At 36.7% G+C, this 22,500-nt stretch overlaps 1 protein-coding gene across 1 annotated transcript; it reads right to left on the minus strand.

Moving 5' to 3' along the window:
- Positions 1 to 10,296: 10,296 nt before the first annotated feature.
- RpS4 (ribosomal protein S4) lies at positions 10,297 to 18,767 on the minus strand. The gene is made up of 6 exons (XM_027361146.2): positions 18,642 to 18,767; positions 17,347 to 17,602; positions 15,487 to 15,584; positions 12,481 to 12,652; positions 11,216 to 11,345; positions 10,297 to 10,441 (listed from the first exon to the last, which is right to left on the minus strand). The coding sequence occupies exons 1-6, from the start codon at positions 18,645 to 18,647 to the stop codon at positions 10,318 to 10,320; spliced, it is 786 nt and encodes a 261-aa protein (XP_027216947.2). The 5' UTR covers positions 18,648 to 18,767; the 3' UTR covers positions 10,297 to 10,317.
- Between the last annotated feature and the right edge of the window lie 3,733 nt (positions 18,768 to 22,500).

Below are 22,500 nucleotides of genomic sequence, written 5' to 3' on the forward strand. Positions count from 1 at the left end.
TACCAATGGTTAGAGCACTGGTAACTTCTAGGACGATGTCATCACGTGTTATCTCGTCAAAAAACAATATCTAAGCAAAGTTTTTTGTTTGGTTTACACCTGATGTAACTAATATGATGGTAAACAGTTATCACAATACGGACATAGTGGAGAAATGCAAATTTTACATGAAACTATCAAGAATAAAATCCACACAAATTCTCGTAAAATTATAGGCCTACATTATACTAGAATACATGGAACCGAAAAATAAGTGAACGCTTAAAGAATTCTTCTCTGACATAATTATTACAAATGCTATAGAAAAAACTACCTTGCTGATACATAAACTGGCAATATCAACGCTAAACGAGTATAGCAATATCTGTGTCTGTCGGCATTCTGACAGTAAACTCCAAAAGTACATGGGCAAGAATAAATTTGAAATATTTCCTTTGACAAATGGCAGTGAATAGAATTCTTGTTTGGTCCGGTTCTTTGTTTAACAATGATGAAAAATATATAAATAAAAAGCTGTTTGAACTGTCTCTTTGGTTTGAGGTATATTAATATAACAGTGGTTGTATTGGTTCCTGTACAAACAGGCCGTGTAATGAGTAAATATATATCCATATATTTACTGCTCATTTTAAGCGAAGCGCTTTGGTGCAATCAGAATTCCACCATGGAACACATTTGGAGGTATAAGGTCTTGAGGAATGGCTGTATAGGCAGCTCTTAGGATCGTGGTTGTAAAACATTGTAGCAAATATCTGAAATGGGCGGGATTAGGAAATGGTACATACGAAGTAGGAGAAAGAAGTACTGGGAAGTGGTCTAGAACTGACCAATGGAAATCTAAATGAAGAGAAGGGGAGCATAGAGAGAGATCATGGTATGAAAACGATTGTGGGGGGCGATCTGAATAAAGAATAATTAGGTTATTTATGGAGAGGAAGCATTCTGGAAATAGGCCTCGGGGGTGGTGATAAGAGTCACCCCACAGAGTGTGGCGGCAGTTGAAATCACCAACTACGAGGAAAGGTGGTTGAAGTTGGTAAATTAGTTTCAAAGGCAACAAAGTCAATGAGATGGGAAGGGGAGAAGTACACTGAAATCACTGTGATCCAACGCCGAAGAAAGATGCGAATAACTATGCCCGGGACAGTGGTTTGTAAGGGAGAAATGACATAAGGTGTTTTATGGTGGATAAGTATAGACGAGACATAAAGGGAGTGTGAGGAAAAGATAAAATGGTAATTGGGAATTGGAATAGGATGATGTGTAGGGAATATCTCTTGGAGGCAGATAATGGATGATTATAAAGCAAGGATATGACGAAGGCCTGGTCTGTGAGAACGGAAACCGTGAATATTCCCATGTAGTAGAGCTATGTCTTACGCATACGGTACGTGTTGGGGATTCTTGGGGGGAAGGAGCTAGTATCAGGTGGTGGGGGATCTGGGGAAGGGCATTGTTGTGACATGAGTGATTCACGTGTGTATCCAGGAAGGAGTGGAAAGGATAGAGGGGATAGAGGGAGGGTTAATGTACATGTTGTTGGAGCTGAGGGGGATGGGTTGTGTTGGGAGGGAGGAGGAGGAAGGGGTGTATGGGGCTATGAGTAAGAGACTGGATATAGGGAGGATGGATATCGGTGGTGGACGGAATTGAGGGAGTTTGGTTGTATTGCGAGGGAGGAGAAAGGGGTGTAGGGGAAGTACGAGTAGAAGGGGTATGGATATCGACAAGTACTTCGAGTGTGGAGGGAGTATGAGTTGTGAAATTTTGTGTTTCAAGCATATAGTTTGAATATCTTCCATAGTTTCTGCAGTCGAGTTGGTTGGAGAACCTTGTGAGACAAAGGTTTTCTTTGGAGGGGTAGAGGAGACTAGTGTTGGGGCTGTAGTTGAGATTGGAGTGTCTGGATTTAGCGTGGCAAAAGAATTTGACAGGGGAAGGTAGAATGTAAAAGTGGAAGTGGGGAAGTAGGTAGGTATAGGGGAGGGTGTAGGAACATCTTAGGTTGGAGGGGGAGGGGCATAGCGATCAACTCTAGTAGGGAGTATGAGAGAAACCTTGTCGGCGTGCTTCCAGTCTGGTTTCACAGAGAGGCCGTTTTTGTATATGAGAGTTGCTACCTCACACTCAAACTTGTAGGTGGGGCAGCCTCTATAAATACATTATAGGGGCCGCCGCAGTTAGCACACGTGCGTGTTTGTGCAGTGCAGTTTGATCGGTTATGACCGGGTTGTGCATCGGACTGTGGAACGGCAGTGTTTGGCAGGATGGCCAAAGCGCCAGCAGTTTTGACAATGACTGGGAGGAGATTGGTATGGTCGAACAGGGAAGGATTGTCCACCAATGTAGATACGAAAGGGAAGGTCATGTGTACAGAAAGTAATTTGGGCAATGTTGGTGGGTTTCTTTCGGTCTCTAGGAGGATTGGAGAATGGTTAATGGTTAATGGTTAAGATAAATGTGCTAGACATCTAAGGTCATATAGCACTATAGGAAAGTATAGTAAAGAGGGATGTCAGGTGACAGTTGTTATGTGTCAACTATCTAGAATAGTGTTGAGAGGTTGAGGATGAGGGAAAAGATTATGGTGGTTTAGGTAAGGGAGTTAGATCAAGTGAAGGATATTTATGTGTCTGAGGAAGGAGAACAGGTTGTCGAGGCAGAAACTGTGAGATTCTGTAAGGATGTCTGATATGTTGGGAGGTCGGTGAAGGGAGGATAGGTGTGGAAAAGCAGAGGTACGTGCTGTATTAAAACGTGGACAGGACAAGAGAATGTGTGTGACTGAAAGAGGGATGTTACATAGAGGACATAGGGGCGGGTCTGAGCGTGACATCAGATAGGCATGTGTTAGGCGAGTGTGGCCAATACGTAATCGTGCGAGGGCAGTCTCCCAACGTCTGTTTTTGTGAAATGGAGCTGACCAAGAGGAGATTGATGGTTTTACGGTATGTAATTCATTGTTGTGGAGTCTTGACCAAAAAGATTGCCATCGGGTATACAAGAAAGTCTTAAAGTGGGGGTAGTAATCTGTAGCTGGAATATGTGAGAAGCGTTGTTGAGGTGATGTGGACATTGCGGCATATCGTGCAAGAGTATCTGCCTGTTCATTGCCAGGGATTCCAACATGGCTGGGTACCCAGCAAAATCTGACAGATTTGTGACGTGTGGATAGATAGAACAACCAGTTCTGGATCTTACAGACAAGGGGATTGGTCGACTGCATTGACTTTATGAGGGTTAAAGAATTACGGGAGTCAGTAAAAATAGTAAAAGAGGAAGAGGTGGATGAATATATGCGTCTTAAGGCAAAAAGGAGTGCATATAGTTCTGTAGTAAGGACACTAGATTCAGGAGGGAGGGTGTATTTGAAAGTGCAATTTGGGAATGTTACTGCGAATCCAGCTCCTGAGATGGATTTGGAACCGTCAGTGTAAACATGAATGCTGGAGGAATGAATGGAGACATGGTCAAGGAAATGAGCGAGAAGGATAGAGGGGGGAATATCTGATTTTGGTGGGTCAGGGAAAACTGAGGAGCAAATACAGGGGTTAGGTATAAGCCATGGAGGAATGGAATGGACAGACAGTGGGAGAGGTCGGAGATGAGGGAAGGGGGAATGGGAGAGGAGGGTATCCATGCGTACAGGGAGAGGAGTTGGTAAACGTGGAGAAGAGGTAAAGGTATGAAGTAAGGATTGTGGAATAGTTAGTTTGGTAAGGGAAAATTGGTGAAATCGAGCATAGCATCGGAGAGAGAGAAGGGCTCGACGTCGAGAGAGGGACGGCATGCCTGATTCAGTATATAGGCTTTCAACTGGAGAGGAGCGGAAGGCGCCTAGGGCTAAGCGGAGACCGCTGTGGTGGACTGTATCAAGGTGAGCAAGAAGAGAGGTTGAGGCAGAGGAGTAGATATGGCATCCATAATCTAGAGTGGAGAGAATCAAAGTAACATGAAGATGGAGGAGAGTTTTGCGATCTGAGCCCCAGGAGATATGTGAAAGCGTTTGTAAGATTCGGAGGCGACGTTGAGCTTTTTCTTTGATATACAAGATATGGTCTCGCCAGGACAATTTGGAATCAAATATAACGCCTAGGAATTTGCCAGAAGACCGGTATTGGAGTGGAGCATTATATAAGAAGAGTGGGGGTTTGGGGACCGTACGTAAGCGAGAGAAAAGGATGGGGAAAGATTTAGAGGTAGAGAAGCGAAAGCCATGGTTGGTGGCCCAAGAAGTTACTGATGTTATTGCAGACTGAAGGAATTGACAGAGATCTGGTATGGATTTGCCAGATGCATAGATGGTTAAGTCATCAACATATAGTGATGCTCTGGCTCCTGGTGGTAGGACTGAGACTATGTCATTTACAGCAAGAAGGAATAAAGTGGTACTAAGCACACTTCCTTGTGGGACTCCTTCGAATTGAGGAAAGGATGATGAAGTGGAAGAGGCAATCTTGACCTGGAAAGTACGTTTAGAAAGGAAGGATTTAATGAAAACACCCATGTTTCCACGTAAACCTAGGGAGGACAATTGTTGGAGGATATGGTATCGCCATGTGGTGTCATATGCTTTTTCTAGATCAAAGAAAATGGCTAATACGGATTCATGGCGTGCAAATGCCGATGTAATGTATGTCTCAAAATGGGCAAGTGGGTCTGCTGTACTTCGGGCACGTCGGAAACCAAACTGGGAAGGGGAAAGGAGATTATGAGATTCTAGGTACCACATTAAATGGAAGTTAACCATTCGTTCTAGTAGTTTACACAAGCAGCTAGTTAGAGCTATGGGGCGGTAATCTTGGGGTAGGGTACCTGATTTATTGGGTTTTAAGAAAGGTAGGATGAGAGCATCTCGCCAATGAGAAGGAAAATTTCCTGCCGTCCATATGTGGTTGAAAATAGTTAAAAGGAAGGATAGAGAGGAAGATGGGGGGTGTCGGAGCATACGATAGTGAATACCATCAGGGCCTTCATGAGTGTTGCGGCACGACTGTAATGCAGCGTTGAGTTCAGAAGAAGAAAAAGGAGCATTATAGGACTCATCAGAGGATAGGGTGAAGGTAATAGGGGTGCGTTCCTTGATGGTTTTAATGGAAGAAAAGTGTGGGGAAAAAGGTGAGAGCCACTACTGACCTGGCTGAAATAGTTGCCCAGTTCATTAGCTACTTCTACAGGCTCAGAGATGAGAATATCTCGAATATGGAGGACGGGTGCAGGATGGGGGGGGGGTGTTTGCCTGATAGTTTATGGATATGTCGCCAAACAGCTGAAATAGATGTAGAAGATGTAATTGAGGAAACATAATTTTGGCAGCTATTTGTTTTGCTGTTTTTAATTGTACGGCGAAGATGGGCAGATGCTCTTTTAAAGGAAATAAGGGCTGATAGCTGGTGAGGGGTGCCTCGTTTGTAGCGATAGCTGTTCCAGGCTGCTCGTTTTAAGCGGAGCGCTTTGGAGCAATCAGAATTCCACCATGGAACACATTTAGAAGTATAGGGTCTTGAAGTTCGAGGAATGGCTGTATAGGCAGCTCTTAGGATCGTTGTTGTAAAACAATGTAGCATATCTGAAATGGACAGTAAGTGGGGTGGAGGGATAGGTATAGTAGAGAGTGAAGTGAAAGTATGCCAGTCAGCTCTATCGAAGCACCAGCGTGGAGGATTAGGAAGTGGTACATATGAAGTAGGAGAAAGGAGTATTGGGAAGTGGTCACTATAGGGGAAGTGGTCTAGAACTGACCAATGGAAATCTAGATGTAAAGTAGGAGAACATAGAGAGAGGTCAAGGCATGAAAAGGATTGTGTGCGCATGTCAAAGTGTGTGGGGCGATCTGAATTAAGAATAATTAGGTTATTTGTGAAGAGGAAGCGTTCTAGAGATCGGCCTCGGGAGTTGGTGGTAGAGTCACCCCACAGAGTGTGGCGGCAGTTGAAATCACCAACTATGAGGAAAGGTGGTTGGAGTTGGGAAATTAGAGTGTCAAAGGCAGTAAAGTCAATGGGATGGGATGGGGAGAAGTAGACTGAAATCACTGTGATCCAGCGGCGAAGAAAGATGCGAATAGCTGTGCACGGGACAGAAGTTTGTATGGGAGGTATGACATAAGGTGTTTTATGATGGATAAGTATAGACGAGACATAAAGGGAGTGTGGGGAAGAGATAAAATGGTAATTAGGAATTGGAATAGGAGGGTGTGTGAGGAAAGTCTCTTGGAGGCAGATAATAGATGGATTATAAGAAGCAAGGATATGACGTAGGTCTGATCTATGAGAGCGGAAACCGCGAATATTCCAATGTAGGAGAGCTATATCCTAGTTGATTTATGAATGATAACACATTTACGTGTTGGGGAATTTGAAGGGGAAGGAGCTAGGGGGTGTAAAGGTGGGATATTAGGAGGTAGGGAGTCTGGAGAAGGGCATTGTTGTGCCATGAGTGATTCTCGTGTGTATCCTGGAGGGAGTGCAAAGGATAGAGGGGATGGAGGGAGGGAGAATGTGCCTATAGTTGGGGTTGAAGGGGATGTGTTGTCTTGGGAGGGATTAGGAGGAAAGGGTGTAGGGGTGCTGTGAGTAAGAGGGGGATGCATATCAGGAGGATGGGTATTGGGAGGATGGATATCAGTGGTGGTTGGGATTGAGGGGGTTAGGTTGTGTTGGGAGGAAGAGGAAGGGGTGTAGGGGGAATATTAGTAGGGGGAATATTAGTAGGAGGGTTATGAATATCGGCAACCACTTCAAGTGTGGAAGGAGCATGGGATTTTGTGTCTCAAGCATATAGCTTTGAATGTCATCCATTGTTTCTGCAGTGGAGTTTGTTGGAGAGTTTTGTGAGAAGGTAATTGTTTCTGCAATGGAAATGGTTGGAGAGTTTTGTGGAATAAAGGTTTTCTTATGAGGGGGGGAAGAGGAGACTGGTGTCTCAGGAACAAAGGTATAGGTAGGTGGAGGTGATTGTGCTGTAGGGGAAGAAGGGTTAGAACGTTTAGTCTGTCTACTGCGGGTAGTGCGGGGAGGGAGAGGGGTTGGTGTTGGGGCTGTAGTTGAGATAGGAGCTGTGGTTGAGATTGGGGTGTCTGGGTTTAGAGTGGCAAAGGAATTGGTCTGAGGGATGTAGAATGTAGAAGTGGAAATGGGGACATTTTTGGGTGGAGGGGGAAGGGCTGAGCGGACGATGTTGCTGGAATATGGAGTATGAGAGAAACCTTGTCGACGTGCTTCCTGTCTGGCTTCACGTAAAGTGAGACCATTTTTGTATCTGAGAGTTGCTACCTCAGATTCAAATTTGTAAGTGGGACAGCCTCTATAAAATACATTATGGGGGCCGCCGCAGTTAGCACATGTTCGTGTTTGTGCTGAGCAGTTTGATCGATTATGACCAGGTTGGGCACATATGGGGCATCGGTCTGTGGAACGGCAATGTTTGGCAGGATGTCCAAAGCGCCAACAGTTTTGACATTGACGTGGAGGGGGTTGGTATGGTCGAACAGGGAGGGATTGTCCACCAATGTAGATACATAAGGGAAGGTCATGTGTACAGAAGGTAATTTTGGCAATATTGGTTGGATTTTTTCGTTGACCTTTAGGAGGAATGGTGTAGCAATGTACTGATTTCACATCTTGGTCTTTGAGGCATCCTAATAAGTCTTCTCCACAGTCTGACCAATCTTTGGTATCGACTGGGCAGTTTGCTGGGGAGAGAGAGTGAGTTCCGGTACAGGTATTAAGGGTTGGATGAGGTTCTGCAGGAATGGGGTTGCCAGAATGATCAGTTAAATTTGACAGTGCTATAGATTCAGTTTCTGATCTGACTGTTACCAGACGGGAGCGATCGCGTCTGGTATAGAAAGGGACTCTACCTACTTGTTTTTGGAGGCATTGTTGAAAGAGAAGAGTGTTGCCTGAGTAAGGAGCTGTAGCAGGGATCACGAAAAATCGGTCCCATTTAGCTGTGCTAAACAGAGTATTTAAGATATCTGTAGGGTTGGTGGTGGTGGATAGTCGGGGACGTGTGGAAGAGGGAGTATTACGGAATGATGGAGAATAAGGTTGCAAGGTAGTAATAAGGGAGGATTGGTTGTTTGATGAAGGTTGCAGGGGTGGAGTTGAATTTGAGGAAGTTGGGTGGGTAGGAATGTCTTCTGGAGGTTGATTCTCTGCTTGGGTGGGTAATGCACTAGTAGGCATTGAGGAGTGGGCAGTAGTTTCAGTGTTCGGAGCCGTGGTCAAAGGAGAGCCTGGGTTGGGGCTATTTGATAAAGGGGCTAGCCTCATAGCCTCTAATAAAGGGATTACATTCTCATTACTGGTCATGGGGAACCTGGATTATGTAAATAGGCCTATTCGGTCCACCCCCTTTCCCTACTGAATGTAAGGGCTAGATTAGTCAGGAGTACCGTGCCCATAGTTCCCGCAGGCCGTTCAGGACTGGCACTAGGTCAGCCTTTCATCCTCTCAGCACGGCTCTCACACCTTAGGAAGTAGATAGCAGAAGGGGATGGAGAAGAGACGGAAACAAAAGCTGGAGAAAAAAAAAGACCATGCAAAATTAGTTGAGTCGAGGGCTGAGGCCCTAGGCAGGGGAGATCCCTGTATTGGGTCTCAGTCTTCGTCTCCTAAGCCCCCCCACGACAACAACGGGCAAGGGATTGGGGGGGGAGGAATGGAGAAGCAGCCGAGTAAGTACTCTCCACAATCTGACCGATCGATATCCTTAGGGCAGCTCGCTGGGGAGATAAGAGACAGTTCCAGTACAAGTATTGCGAGTTGCATGGAGTTCTGCAGGAATGGGGTTGCCAGAGAAATCAGATTTGATAATGCCATAGCTTCAGTTTCAGATGTAATTAATGAGACGGGAACGATCGGGTCGGGTAGGGAAGGGGGGACTGCCCACTTGCTTTTGGAGACATTGTTGAAAGGAGTGTGTTGCCTGAGTAAGGAGCTGTAGGGGTGACCACGAAAAATCGGTCCCATTTAGCTTGGCTAAATAGAGTATTTAAGATATTGGTAGAGTTGTGGGTGGTAGAAGGACGGGGACGTGTGGAATAGGAAGTATTGTTGAAAGGAGAATAAGGCTGTAATGTAGTAATAAGGGAAGATGAAATTATTGGTGAAGGCTGTGGGGGTAGTAGATGAAGTTGAGAAAGTTGGGAGTAGGAATCTCGACTTGAGTGGATAATGCACAAGGCGGCACTGAGGAGTGGGTAGCAGTTGTAGTGTTCAGAGTCGTGGTCAAAGGAAAGTTTGGGGTTGGGAAGTCGGGCGAATATGAATCGGTGGGGCTACTTGATAAAGGTGCAAGCCTCATTGCCTCTAATATGGGTATTACTTCTTCATTACTGGCTATGGGAAGCCATGGCTATGTTGGGGAAATAAACAGTCCACCCCTCAGGGTCCAAAACCTAGGAATACCGTGCCCATGGTTCCCTCAGGCCGTTCAGGACTGGCACAAAGTCAGCCTTTCATCCTTTCAGCACGGCTCTTAGGAAGTAGATAGTAGAAGTGTTTGGAGAAAGGACGGAAGACCATGCAAAATTAGTTGACTCAAGGGCTGAGGCTCTAGGCAGGGGGAGATCCCTGCATTGAGTCTCAGTCTCCGTCTCCTAAGACCCTCCACAACAATGGGCAAGGGATTGGGTGAGGGTGATGGTAGTAGTTGCAGTATTCAATCTCTTTCAATCTCCTCCAAAATCTAAACCAAATTTTGGAACATTCTTAAAACAAAGGTGCATTAATACCCACTTTATTACCACTGATTGATAATCAGTTAAGTATTGATGGTACGAAAATTAAAGATTCAAATTACCAACTATGCAACATGTACAGCTACACAAAATGGTTGTTAGATGTCAAAACATTCAATAAAGAGCACAGCCTTCTGTTATGGAAGGGTTGGTATTCTCGTCCAGATTCATATCATGGATAGTCATTCCAGAATTCAAATGAATTTACTCAAGATAACGAATATATTCCCGTAAGGGATGGAATATGGCTTGTGATATTCAGATAAGCCACACACATGAAAGTAGTAAGAAATTCAGGGATACCTCCAGTTTTGTAGCATCAACAAGCAGGTTTTTAAAAATATCCTTCCTTGTGTCAGAACGTTAACATGGTTTTCTAACGATATTTTTCGATGTAGCTGTACAAGTTATCTCTTGGTCAAGAAGGAACAAGATGCCCATGATCAATTCACATCAAGATCCGTTAATGAAATCTACAAATCAAAATCAAGTCCTAAATTCTCTGGTATGTTTTTTTTAAGTTACTATCCAAAGGCCAAAAAAATATTTGCTTTTCACTTAAAGATCTTTATTTAGTTAATCTTCTGAGCCAGCCTGCGGTCACGCTCCTCAGCAATGCTAAGCTTCACACCCTTGCCTCTTGGAAGGGAGATGTATGCCTTGGTGCCCTTGCCGATCACAAACACATTGTTCAACCTGAAACAAGATTACAGATTGAATATTTACTGAACAGAATTCTGGCATATTTATTTTCTTACATTTACTATCTCCTGAAATTATCAACAGTATCAACTACCTAATCCTGAATAAAATGATAGCAGGCATGATGCAATGAGATGAACAGAAACTTGCCAGTGCAAGCTATTTAAGATACAGAAATCAAGACGCAAAAAAAAATAATTGTAGTTTCCTAAGTGCTTATATGCAATTCCTGAATAAATTCCTTCATAAATGGAAATTTCATCTTCATATACTTTGAATCCAGCTTTCAATTCTGACAGATCCTTTACTAGATTTTATACCTTATAATTTATACCGCTAACTCCATACTAAATTCATGTCTCCATGTTGGGTAATGCTGAAAGAATACCTAGAACTCGACCAGCGACCGTCATGGTTATTTTGTTTCTCTTGCTTCGTTTTTGACCACCCCAGACTTCAGGAGTGCAAAGGGTGGCTTCGATGAGAAGCTTGCATCAAGTTTGCTAAGTTCTTCTCTAGAATTCCTTGCTTTAACCTAATGCTAATTCATAAATATGCAGCTGGAATCCTTTATCAATTTTACTTCGTAATGCTAACACTTGAATTGAATGTCAACTGCTTTCACTAAAACAATTTGTATCCAGTGGTTTCAAATGATAAATTTTATATAACTGACATTAGAAAATACCATCTGTTGAAAATCTCTTCAATTGACCATTAAAATAATTTCATACTTATTGGTAAAAAATATAGGAAAGCAATTCTCACCTGGTGGCAAAAGTGTGGCCAACAGAATCCTTAACATGAACAATATCAAAGCTACCAGCATGACGCTCACGGGACACAATGGTACCCACACGACCCATGTTACAACCTGATGTGATCATGCAGAGGTTGCCTGTAAAGAAAAGGAACTCCATTAATGCAATGAAAAGAGCAATGAAGCCACTTAAATATGCCCAATGTATGTTAACCATACTTCTAGACAAAATCTTAAGCCATGTTCAAATTTAAAATATCAATGGAAAACCCATGTTAAATACATTTCAATTCTGAGCAAGACGTAGTTGAATATTATTAAATAAATAAAATTTTCAAGTTATACTACCAAGTTGTGTCACCATGTTGGGTAATGCTGAAAGAGTACCTACAACTTATTCAGCGACCGTCATGGTTTTTTCATCTCGCTTCTTTTTGACCACCCAAGACTTCAGGAGTGCAAAGGGCGGCTTCGATGTGAAGCTTATTATATTTGACAATATTCCAAATTTCATTTCTATAGTGTCTTAACCTTCAACTCTGTTAGACAATCATAGTCACTATTCTAAACTACTGTTCATTAGACATTAGGGGACATTATTCAACAGCATTAGGAAAACCTCATGCAATGCCAAGGTGTTGCTGCCATGTCAGTCCCTCTTTGTATAATGCCATATTTAGAGTTGAGCCACACAAATTATACTAAACACTTGCAAATGCTTGTAAAATGTAAATGGTTGTTAAAATAGTTTCTTAACTAGAAGTACTAATATTCATCTTATAAATGTTTTACTGAAGATTAGCACAAATATTACAACGTATACATTATCGATACATCTTTTACAATAAAATAATGTGCTCTTGTAAGTTAATCCATGGTACTCAGGTATTAGGACATTGAAATATTCTTGACAAGCTTGGGAGTCACGATTAACAAGGTACACTATTCAACTTGTTGAAACAAACTTAAATTTTGTAATGCTATGAAACAGGGGTGTATAGCATACCAAGCCATACTTTGCCTCTAGATGGAAGAGATAACCATACAAATCAAGCAAGATAATTGTGAAAGGTAATCATTTGAACTTCTGCAATATCATTTGATTGCCACTTAAATTATAGAACAAACTACATAAGAGAAATAGAAATCTAGAACCACTAATTTCTAGCCAACATTATCTAGTTGGTGGAGGAATACTAAAATTTCTTGGGTGCTACTATTTGAACAATTATAGGAGTTAACACAACCTAACAATTTTAAAGCTTCCAATTACCTGTATCAAACTTGATCAAATCTTTCATCTTCTTCTTCTCAAGATCAAAGAGGATGGAGTCATTGATCTTAATGATGGGGTCAGGGTAGCGCAGGGTGCGGCCATCCGAGGTAGTCAGGTAAGGGACCTTCTTGGGGCCAACGCAAACCTTTGTAACCTTGCACAGCTTGTACTGAAAGAGCAAAGGAAATTGAAGTTAGTGCATGGAATTTTCAATTATCCTCAAACTTAGGCATATAAAATCATTCAAAGCATAATGTGCCTTGGAGGAGGAGGAGGAGAATATGAGGGGGTGGAAGGCCTCCATTCCACAGGTAACACCTTCAAAATTTAAGTTAAACTACATATTTATACTGATCTTAGAATAACATTTTCACCCAACAGGTGTTCCAAGGTCCATAAAGTTACTTGGTTGAAAACGTTATAAAACCCATGCTTTAGGCAATTGTTCTATTTAAGACATTTACTTGTATGTACTAAAAGCAAACACCTTGAAGTGTCACCATGTTGGGTGATGCTGAAAGGGATAGGTTTAGCCATATCAGCGACCGTCAGGGTAATTTATCTTGCTTCTTTGTTTAACCATACAGAAGACTTTATGACTTCCTGTATGCCTTCGATTAGAAGCTGATCAACCCTATCCATCTCATTCTATACAACTGAATATTTCATATTCAGCCTGCACCAGGTAGTACAGGCATCTGCTCGGATGAAAAAGCAGCGCAGAATCGTAATTGCCTTGCCCTCTATGTTATTGGGTAGGAAAATCCAAAAAGTAATTAAATGAGGCTGTAAACCAGATCCCTAGCAAACAGTTACTTAGCACACACAAGTTTGAATGGGCTGACAGGATATGGCATGTACTTGAAATAATACTGGTTTGCCACTGCATGTACATCATGCCAGCCCTTCACAACTGATCAAGATGCATCCCCACCAAATCAAAACATTTCATGGTTCCATTTGAACATGCACAAACTAAATAGTCCATGGTATAAGTTTAGTTTATGGTTTCAAAGTCTTGCTGTTGTGTGGATGCATCTACATAATAGAACAGGAATTGCATCATAGTTAGTCAAGCTTTACATAAATAGTTCAAATATGCAAGAATCATTTAAACTGTTCAAATATAAACAGCTTAATTTGAATTATCAATAAACAAACCCTTTCTAAATATATCACTATGTACTTGATAATGCTATTAGCACCTACAATCCTCATGACATTACCATTACATGAAATTTAGCTTAAACATGAACATGCCATTGTGAGCATTTCAGTTAAACGCCCAGGTGATGGGAACGACTCGTCAGGAACATGAATACTCATTTGGCATTACATAAGGGGCTTTTGCATCATTTTCATTATTTTTATCAATAATCGAGTGTGGAATGCTTTGTCCATGAGCCATGATTAGAAGAGCTGGCTCCAGGGAGGATACTTTCCATGCTCAGGATCCTATTTCTGGCCACAATGACCAGGCAAATAAAATTTTTCAAGCTAGTTGTTTCCGTGCAAGAGATGTAATATGGAGTCTACTTCCATTGGGATAAAGCAAAGCAAATGAAAAATATGGACATTGAAAAATGGCAACAACATACTTCCATGTGCCTAGCTTACAAGCCAAACACCTGTTAGTAAGCCTAATGCCCATATTTCGGGCCATGTGATGGCAGTAACGCATCTAGATACAATGGTTAAGGAATTTAATTGGAAACAAAATGTCCAGGAACACCACAAAGATATTACCCTTATTGCCATTAGTAGATTTACATCAAAATACAATTTATAAGACTACAATGTTTTATAAAAATGTTTGTGATGCACCACTAATATTCACAAATACAGGCATTGGGTTACATAAGTAGCCAACATCCCTGGCGTGCATCACATATGCCAGGCGTGCACAAACACCCATGAGTAGTGAGAAGACACTGGGCCTCCCCTTTGCAAAGATTGTGTAAACCTGAGTTTTTCTGCCATTTTCCAACATCCATATTTGTCTTGATCTGCTTTATCCCGATGGAAATAGTGTGTGCAAGGAAAATAAGCTATCATCTCAATGTAGTAAATAACCATTCCATAGAAAAAAATATGGAACATATGGTTATTTGCATCAAATCATTTTTCATTAATTTTTTATTTTCCATAATATAACCTGCACCACCAGTCACAGCTAGTGTCACTCTTCCAGTCATGGCTTATACACAATCCATTTCACATTTTTATCATGGGAATAATTCTTAAGCCCCCATCAAAGTGCCAAATGAGTCAAATAACACTCCTAAAGGTTTGTGCAGTCATGGCAAGTCTTTTCTGTCACCCTGGCCTTCACTCATGACGCCAAGTTCACATCATCCAGCTATCAACCCAGATTTACCCGTGACAACATCCAGATTGTAGGGGTTAATACATGAAAAAAAATCCCTTTAAAAGATAAGCCACTAAACCAACTAGTTGCCTTACTTAAAGGGAGCCTAGACTAAGGCCTGTCAAATTTGTGTACTCCTACAATGAGATATCGACAAATGCAACAAGAAATTACATAAAAATGACATGAAAAGATGATAATGAATTCATTTGAGTTTAAAAAGTAAAAAGACCTTATGTGAAACATGCTGCATCTTGAATCAAAACTGAGCTCATGCTTGACCCCAATGCATTGAAATATGCAAACATCTAATTCTCAAATTGCATCAATCATTTACCTGAAGACACACACACACACACACACACACATACATGACCATTACAAACAAGCTCATGAGGCCTTGTCTCTTGCAGGCCAGAAGACTAATATGTTGGGTAATACTGCATACCTATATCAATACCAGAAAGTGCTCGAGGGCTGCACAACCCTAAACCATCTCCACAGCTGAGGCTAAAACATTACTATCACGTTAAAAAGTCATTCATATTCGAAATACCAAGGTCATTACTACCAGCACAAGCCATCCTCAGCCATTTTAAGGTAATCTATCAAAACTGAGGCTTTGTTTTTCTTACCTTGGCTTCCTCATCAGTGATGCGGTGAGCAATGAAACGTCCCTTAACATCGTAAAGGATACGGAAGTGTTCCCCAGTCTTCTGGATGCTCACCACATCTGAAACAAAACAATTGTTTTAAGTCAGTATCATCCTCGTTATACATAATTTTTTTTTTTTTTTTTTGGGGGGGGGGGGGGGGGGGGGGGATCAATAACGTGAAAATTGTCTGGAACAAGCCATGCCCTACATGTAATGTTAAAAAAATATATATATATATTATCATTTATTATTATTATTATTATTGTCACGATGTTGGGTAATGCTGAAAAGGCTGTGTAGTCCTATCAGCGACCGTCAGCGTAGTTTCTCTCGCTTCATTTTTTGACCACACAGAAGACTTTATGACTTCATGTATGCCTTCGATAGAAGCTGGTCTTTCCTTGTATTTTACAAAATACCTAATGCAAGACATTTCATTCTGTATCTTATGATACATAAAACATTAAATACATCACTTGTATTGTGAAGATATCCAGTCTCATTCACACCTTTTCTACATTTGTCAACATGGATACGTTTCAATATAAAACATTCTTTGGAAAAGTCCTAAATAGTCCAATCCCCAACACTCCAGGATTGAAAAGAATCTTCAAAATAGGCCTCAGTGAACAAATGTGGTTAATCTTTACGGTAAAGTTTGGGCATAATTAATATGATATTCTTGTATTGGGCAAAAAGTTGCTGTTGTCTGTAGTAGTAGTAACCTGCAGACATGGATGATAACACCAAAAGTGAAGGTACAAGATCACGGAAAGCACCACTCAGCATTCCTAAGTTTCAGCTATCTTGCTGTGCATACAAATTGAAGACAATATTTCCTGAGGGGTGTTAGGGGGACTTTCCATCAACCCTCCCCTCGGGCAGTGCCAGAAGGGCATGTCCAGTCATGGCAATTTTGTGAATTGGGACAGTCCATACTATAAAGATTTACCACAAAAACAAAATAATGTTATAATAAAAAACACTTGGGAGCAAAAACGGGGCAGGAATGTAGATAAAACAATGGCCATAAACTTTGTATACAAATCCCTTAATGACAATACCTAAACACCTGATCTACTGTCAATCTTGTACTATACTTTTACTGGTGTATGACTGACAAATGCCTAAATCATTTTTACTTTACACAAAATAGATAGAAATTACACAACATACTTTGTAAAATAAAATGTCCAGGACAACCACTAAAGATAATCTTATTTTCATTAGTACAGACACATCCAAATATATTCTAGGGTTTATGATAGGACTACATTGTTTTATCAGATTAGGTTCCTTTAAAGCCACCAAATATACTTTAGATTTATCAAGATAACCAAGGTTACATTAAGAATAACTTATCACTATGACTATTGGATCAAGTTAAATGTTTTAAAAAGTTTACAACAGGACCTCATCCAACAGACCTAAACTCAAACATAGGAAACCCATCCTAAATACTTTCAAAGATTGTTGTATAAACCAAAATTTTTCTAACCCTCTTGCCCCCAAACAATTGCTGCATTTCCCTAGCTAGTAAATTCAATCTTGAAAACAAAAAAGATTGAAAAATTCAGTCCCGGTAGTATTATATACAAAGCTTGCAAGACTACCATGTGAGTACACTTAATTTTCACGCAGATAATTCCCGCATATAGCACGAAACAACTTAAAACTATGTATGCATAGATCTCCAATACTTCAAACCTTGTCCCTTCCCTTACATAATACCAGTCATTTTATTTAAACCACATTCTACCCTCTACCCTGGAGGTGAACCCTTGCTTCTGGAGAAGAATGTTCTATGGCTAAATACCTCAATGGCTTTTGAATACACACCCATGAACCCAGTGGGATAGTTCTTGTCCGTGCGGATCTTGCCATCAACACGGATCAGCCTCTGCATGGTGATCTTCTTGACCTCATCGTTGGTGAGTGCGTATTTGAGTCGGTTACGCAACAGGATGACAAGGGGAAGGCACTCACGCCTCTTGTGGGGGCCAGTGGAGGGTCTGGGAGCAAAGACACCTCCCAACTTGTCCAGGAGCCATGACTTGGGGGCGCACACCCGCTTGCAGTGGTGCTTTGGTCCTCGCTGAAGGGGGGTAATAAGTGGTAATTAGTTACAGAAAAATTATTAAACATTTGTTAGAATGAACAGATTTGAACTGCCAGTACACAGCAGATATTACAATAAATGCACTCAATTACTCTTATCCAATTAGAGCACCAAAGGATAAAATCGCAAGCTACTTCTCAAGGAATAATGTCTCCATGTTGGGTAATGCCAGAGAGAACACAAGTCCAATTAGCGACCGTCATGGGCCTTTCTCTTGCTTCTTTTTTTAACATGAGGAGACTAGGGAGTCTAAACACGTCTTCGATGAGAAGCTTGCAACATCAGAGTGACCAACTATCTGCATCCAACACATTCACATTCTACAGTGTCCCCACAATATCACCTAAACAGCCTATGCACATTAAAATGGAGGAGATTCTTTGAAAGGGAAGTATATTTACAATTCAATATATATATCTAACCATTTCCAACTGACGAAAGAGGTTTTCAAATTTTGTTTACATAAGATTTCATGATACAGCAGTGAACATTTATTACATTTGTTTCACGTGGATTTCATGTTAAAACTCCCCTTTGCTCACCCAAGGTAAATAGGATTATCCCCTACAATGTAAAACAGACGTAACTCGAGGTCTACATCTCACTGCTGAGCCTATCACATCGTAAACAAGCAAGGGGAAACACGAGTGCTGGACCTATTTCATGAATTCACTTCACTACGCCTAAAATATATAATTAAATTTTCTTTCATAATCTGGATTCCTGCACAAATTTCAGCCATCACACTTATTATTATTTCTTGAACACGCAGAGATACAAACATGTTAGGAAATCATCTCGTGTGTTTCGGCCTCTCGCCGACATGGATCCCAACACCATGTAAACATTCAAATTTATCGACTGATATTTCTTCCATCCAACACTTCCACCAAATCTTATTTGCACGAGTCTCTTTCCCATTTCCTCTGGATTGTATTCTAATAAATGAATATCCTCCATTGTGCCGAACATCACTGATTTTTTAGAAGAAACGGACGTAACTGCGGACACTCACCACCATGTTTCTGTCTGAGAGGTGAAAGAAGGAACGAAAGATGGCGCTGGCGGCGACGACTATGAGGGACCCAGGCGATAAACCAAAATCTAATAATTGAGAAAGTGTTTCATATCTTGGTTTCAAATCCGTTTAATCGTAAGAATTAAGTAAATATTTGAATTGCGTGACTTATTGTTACAATTAATTTGGTAACTTTTGTTTTCAATTTCCCTATTGGGTGCGTAGGGACCATTCGGATATGGGAGCATTTAATTTTCACCATATTTTTCCAACGTGTTTTCATGGGCGAGCTTGTGTAGAACATTCACCTAATATTGCAAGGAAAATGCAGATACAACAGTCTATCAAAAATGTCTTTAAAAAATATACAATAAAGATAGTGCTATATGTAAAAAGATCTTAATCCTGTATCATACCCTCCAAATTTCTCCACTGGTTTTACATGGACTATGAAATAAATGACAATAAGTTCCTCTGTCGACAGTAACAGCAATGGCAATATCAACAATAAAATCATTGATAAAATTATGTGCTATAATAGTAGTGGTAATGGCAATATTAGTAGTTGTAGTAAAAATGATAAGATTTGTAGTGATAATAATAGAGAGAATGATAATAATAGTAACACTGATAATGATATGAGTAATAATGCTCATAAAATAATAATGATAATAAAAATGGCAATAATGATAACAAAATCAATGGTGATATTAATAAATACCATAATAGCATCATCATTATGATGATACTGTTACTACTAATGATAATAGTAGTAATATAAATGATAATAGAGATACAAATAGAAATACAAATGATGATAATGATAAGAGTAATAATATCAATAATAATAACAATTATCATTTTTATTACTATTACTATTATCATCATTATTGTTATTATTATTACTATTATTATTGCTATCATTTATTATCATTATCATTATTATTATTATTATCATTATTATTATTATTATTATTATTATTATTATTATTATTATTATTATTATTATTATTATTATCATTATTATTATTATTATTATTATTATTATTATTATTATTATTATTATTATCATTATTATTATTATTATTATTATTATTATAATTATTATTATTATTATCATTATTATTATTATTATTATTATTATTATTATTATTATTATTATTATTATTATTATTATTATTATTATTATTATTATTATTATTATTATTATCATAATCATTACTATTAACATTATTATTACTATTATCATTATCATCATTACTATTATCATTTCATTGGCGTTGTTTTGATACTACTATCATTATTGTTACTATTGTCATTTGTATTAATTTTGTTATCATTATTGTTATCATTATCATTATTGTTGTTATCTTTGCCATTATTAATATCATTATTATGATCATTATTTTCATCATTATCATTTTTGTTAATATCGCTGTTGTTATAGTTATCATTCTTATCATTATCATTGATAATCAAGATGTAACTATTATTGCTATTCATATTTTCTATTATCATTAGTTTTATTGTAATAATAATGATAATACTAAAAACAATGATAACAATAATAATCATCATAATAATGATGATGATAATGGTATTAATAATAATGGTAATAATAACAATGATAAATAAAATAATAATAATAATAATAATAATAATAATAATAATAATAATAATAATAATAATAATAATAATAATAATAATAATTATAATGATAATAGTAATAATGATAATAATGATAATAATAATAATAATAATAATAATAATAATAATAATAATAATAATAGTAATAGTAATAATAATAGTAATAATGATAATGATAATGATAATAATAATAATAATAATAATAATAATAATAATAATAATAATAATAATAATAATAATAATAATAATAATAATGATAATAATTATGATAATAGTAATAAAAATGATAATGATTATAATAATAACAATGAGGATAATAACAACAACAATAATAATAATGATAATGATAACAATAATAATAATAATAATAATAATAATAATAATAATAATAATAATAATAATAAAATAAAATAATAATAATAATAATAATAATAATAATAATAATAATAATAATAATAATAATAATAATAATAATAATAAAATAAAATAAAATAAAATAAAATAAAATAAAATAAAATAAAATAAAATAATAATAATAATAATAATAATAATAATAATAATAATAATAAAAATAATAATAATAATAATAATAATTAAAAAAAAATAATAATGATTACGATAATAGTAATAATAATGATAATGATTATAATAATAACAATAATGATAACAACAACATCAACAACAACAATAATAATGATAACAACAACAGCAATAATAATAATAATGATAATGATAATAACAATAACAGTAATAACAATAATGAAAATTATAATCATAATGACAATGATAATAATAATAATAGTAACAATAAAGATAACAACAACAATGATAATGATGATGACAATGATAATTACAAGAATAATAACAATAATGATAATGATATGATAATACTAATAATGGTAATAATAATAATGGTAATAATAACAATGATAAATAAAATAATAATAATAATAATAATAATAATAATAATAATTATTATTATTATTATTATTATTATTATTATTATTATTATTATCATTATTATTATTACTATTATTATAATAATAATAATAACAACAATAATAATAATGATAATAGTAATAATGATGAAAATAATGTTAGTAATAGTAATAATACTAATGATAATGATAATAGTAAAAATGATAATAATAATAATAATGATAACAGTAATAATAATAATAATGATAATGATAATAGCAATAATAATAATGATAATAATAATAATAATAATAATAATAATAATAATAATAATAATAATAATAATAATAATAATAATAATAATTATCATTATTATTATCATTATTATTATTATCATTATTATGATAATAGTTATAAAAATGATAATGATTATAATAATGACAATAATGATAATAACAACAACAATAATAATAATGATAATGATAATAATAATAATAATAATAATAATAATAATAATAATAATAATAATAATAATAGTAATAGTAATAATAATAGTAATAATGATAATGATAATGATAATGATAATAATAATAATAATAATAATAATAATAATAATAATAATAATAATAATAATAATAATAATAATAATAATGATAATAATTATGATAATAGTAATAAAAATGATAATGATTATAATAATGACAATAATGATAATAACAACAACAATAATAATAATGATAATGATAACAATAATAATAATAATAATAATAATAATAATAATAATAATAATAATAATAATAATAATAATAATAATAATAAAATAATAATAATAATAATAATAATAATAATAATAATAATAATAATAATAATAATAATAATAATAATGATAATAATAATAATAATAATAATAATAAAATAAAATAAAATAAAATGAAATAATAATAATAATAATAATAATAATAATAATAATAATAATAGTAATAATAATAATAATAATAATAATTAAAAAAAAATAATAATGATTACGATAATAGTAATAATAATGATAATGATTATAATAATAACAATAATGATAACAACAACATCAACAACAACAATAATAATGATAACAACAACAGCAATAATAATAATAATGATAATGATAATAACAATAACAGTAATAACAATAATGAAAATTATAATCATAATGACAATGATAATAATAATAATAGTAACAATAAAGATAACAACAACAATGATAATGATGATGACAATGATAATTACAAGAATAATAACAATAATGATAATGATA

Source organism: Penaeus vannamei, chromosome 19 (genome assembly GCF_042767895.1).
Source record: "Penaeus vannamei isolate JL-2024 chromosome 19, ASM4276789v1, whole genome shotgun sequence".
NCBI classification, from domain to species: domain Eukaryota; kingdom Metazoa; phylum Arthropoda; class Malacostraca; order Decapoda; family Penaeidae; genus Penaeus; species Penaeus vannamei.

Coding starts and splice junctions, on each gene's coding strand:
- RpS4 (XM_027361146.2), bottom strand. Junction 15,585..17,346: donor CTATCCCACTGGGTTCATGG/GTGTGTATTCAA, acceptor GTTTTGTTTCAG/ATGTGGTGAGCATCCAGAAG. Junction 12,653..15,486: donor TCACTGATGAGGAAGCCAAG/GTAAGAAAAACA, acceptor TTGCTCTTTCAG/TACAAGCTGTGCAAGGTTAC.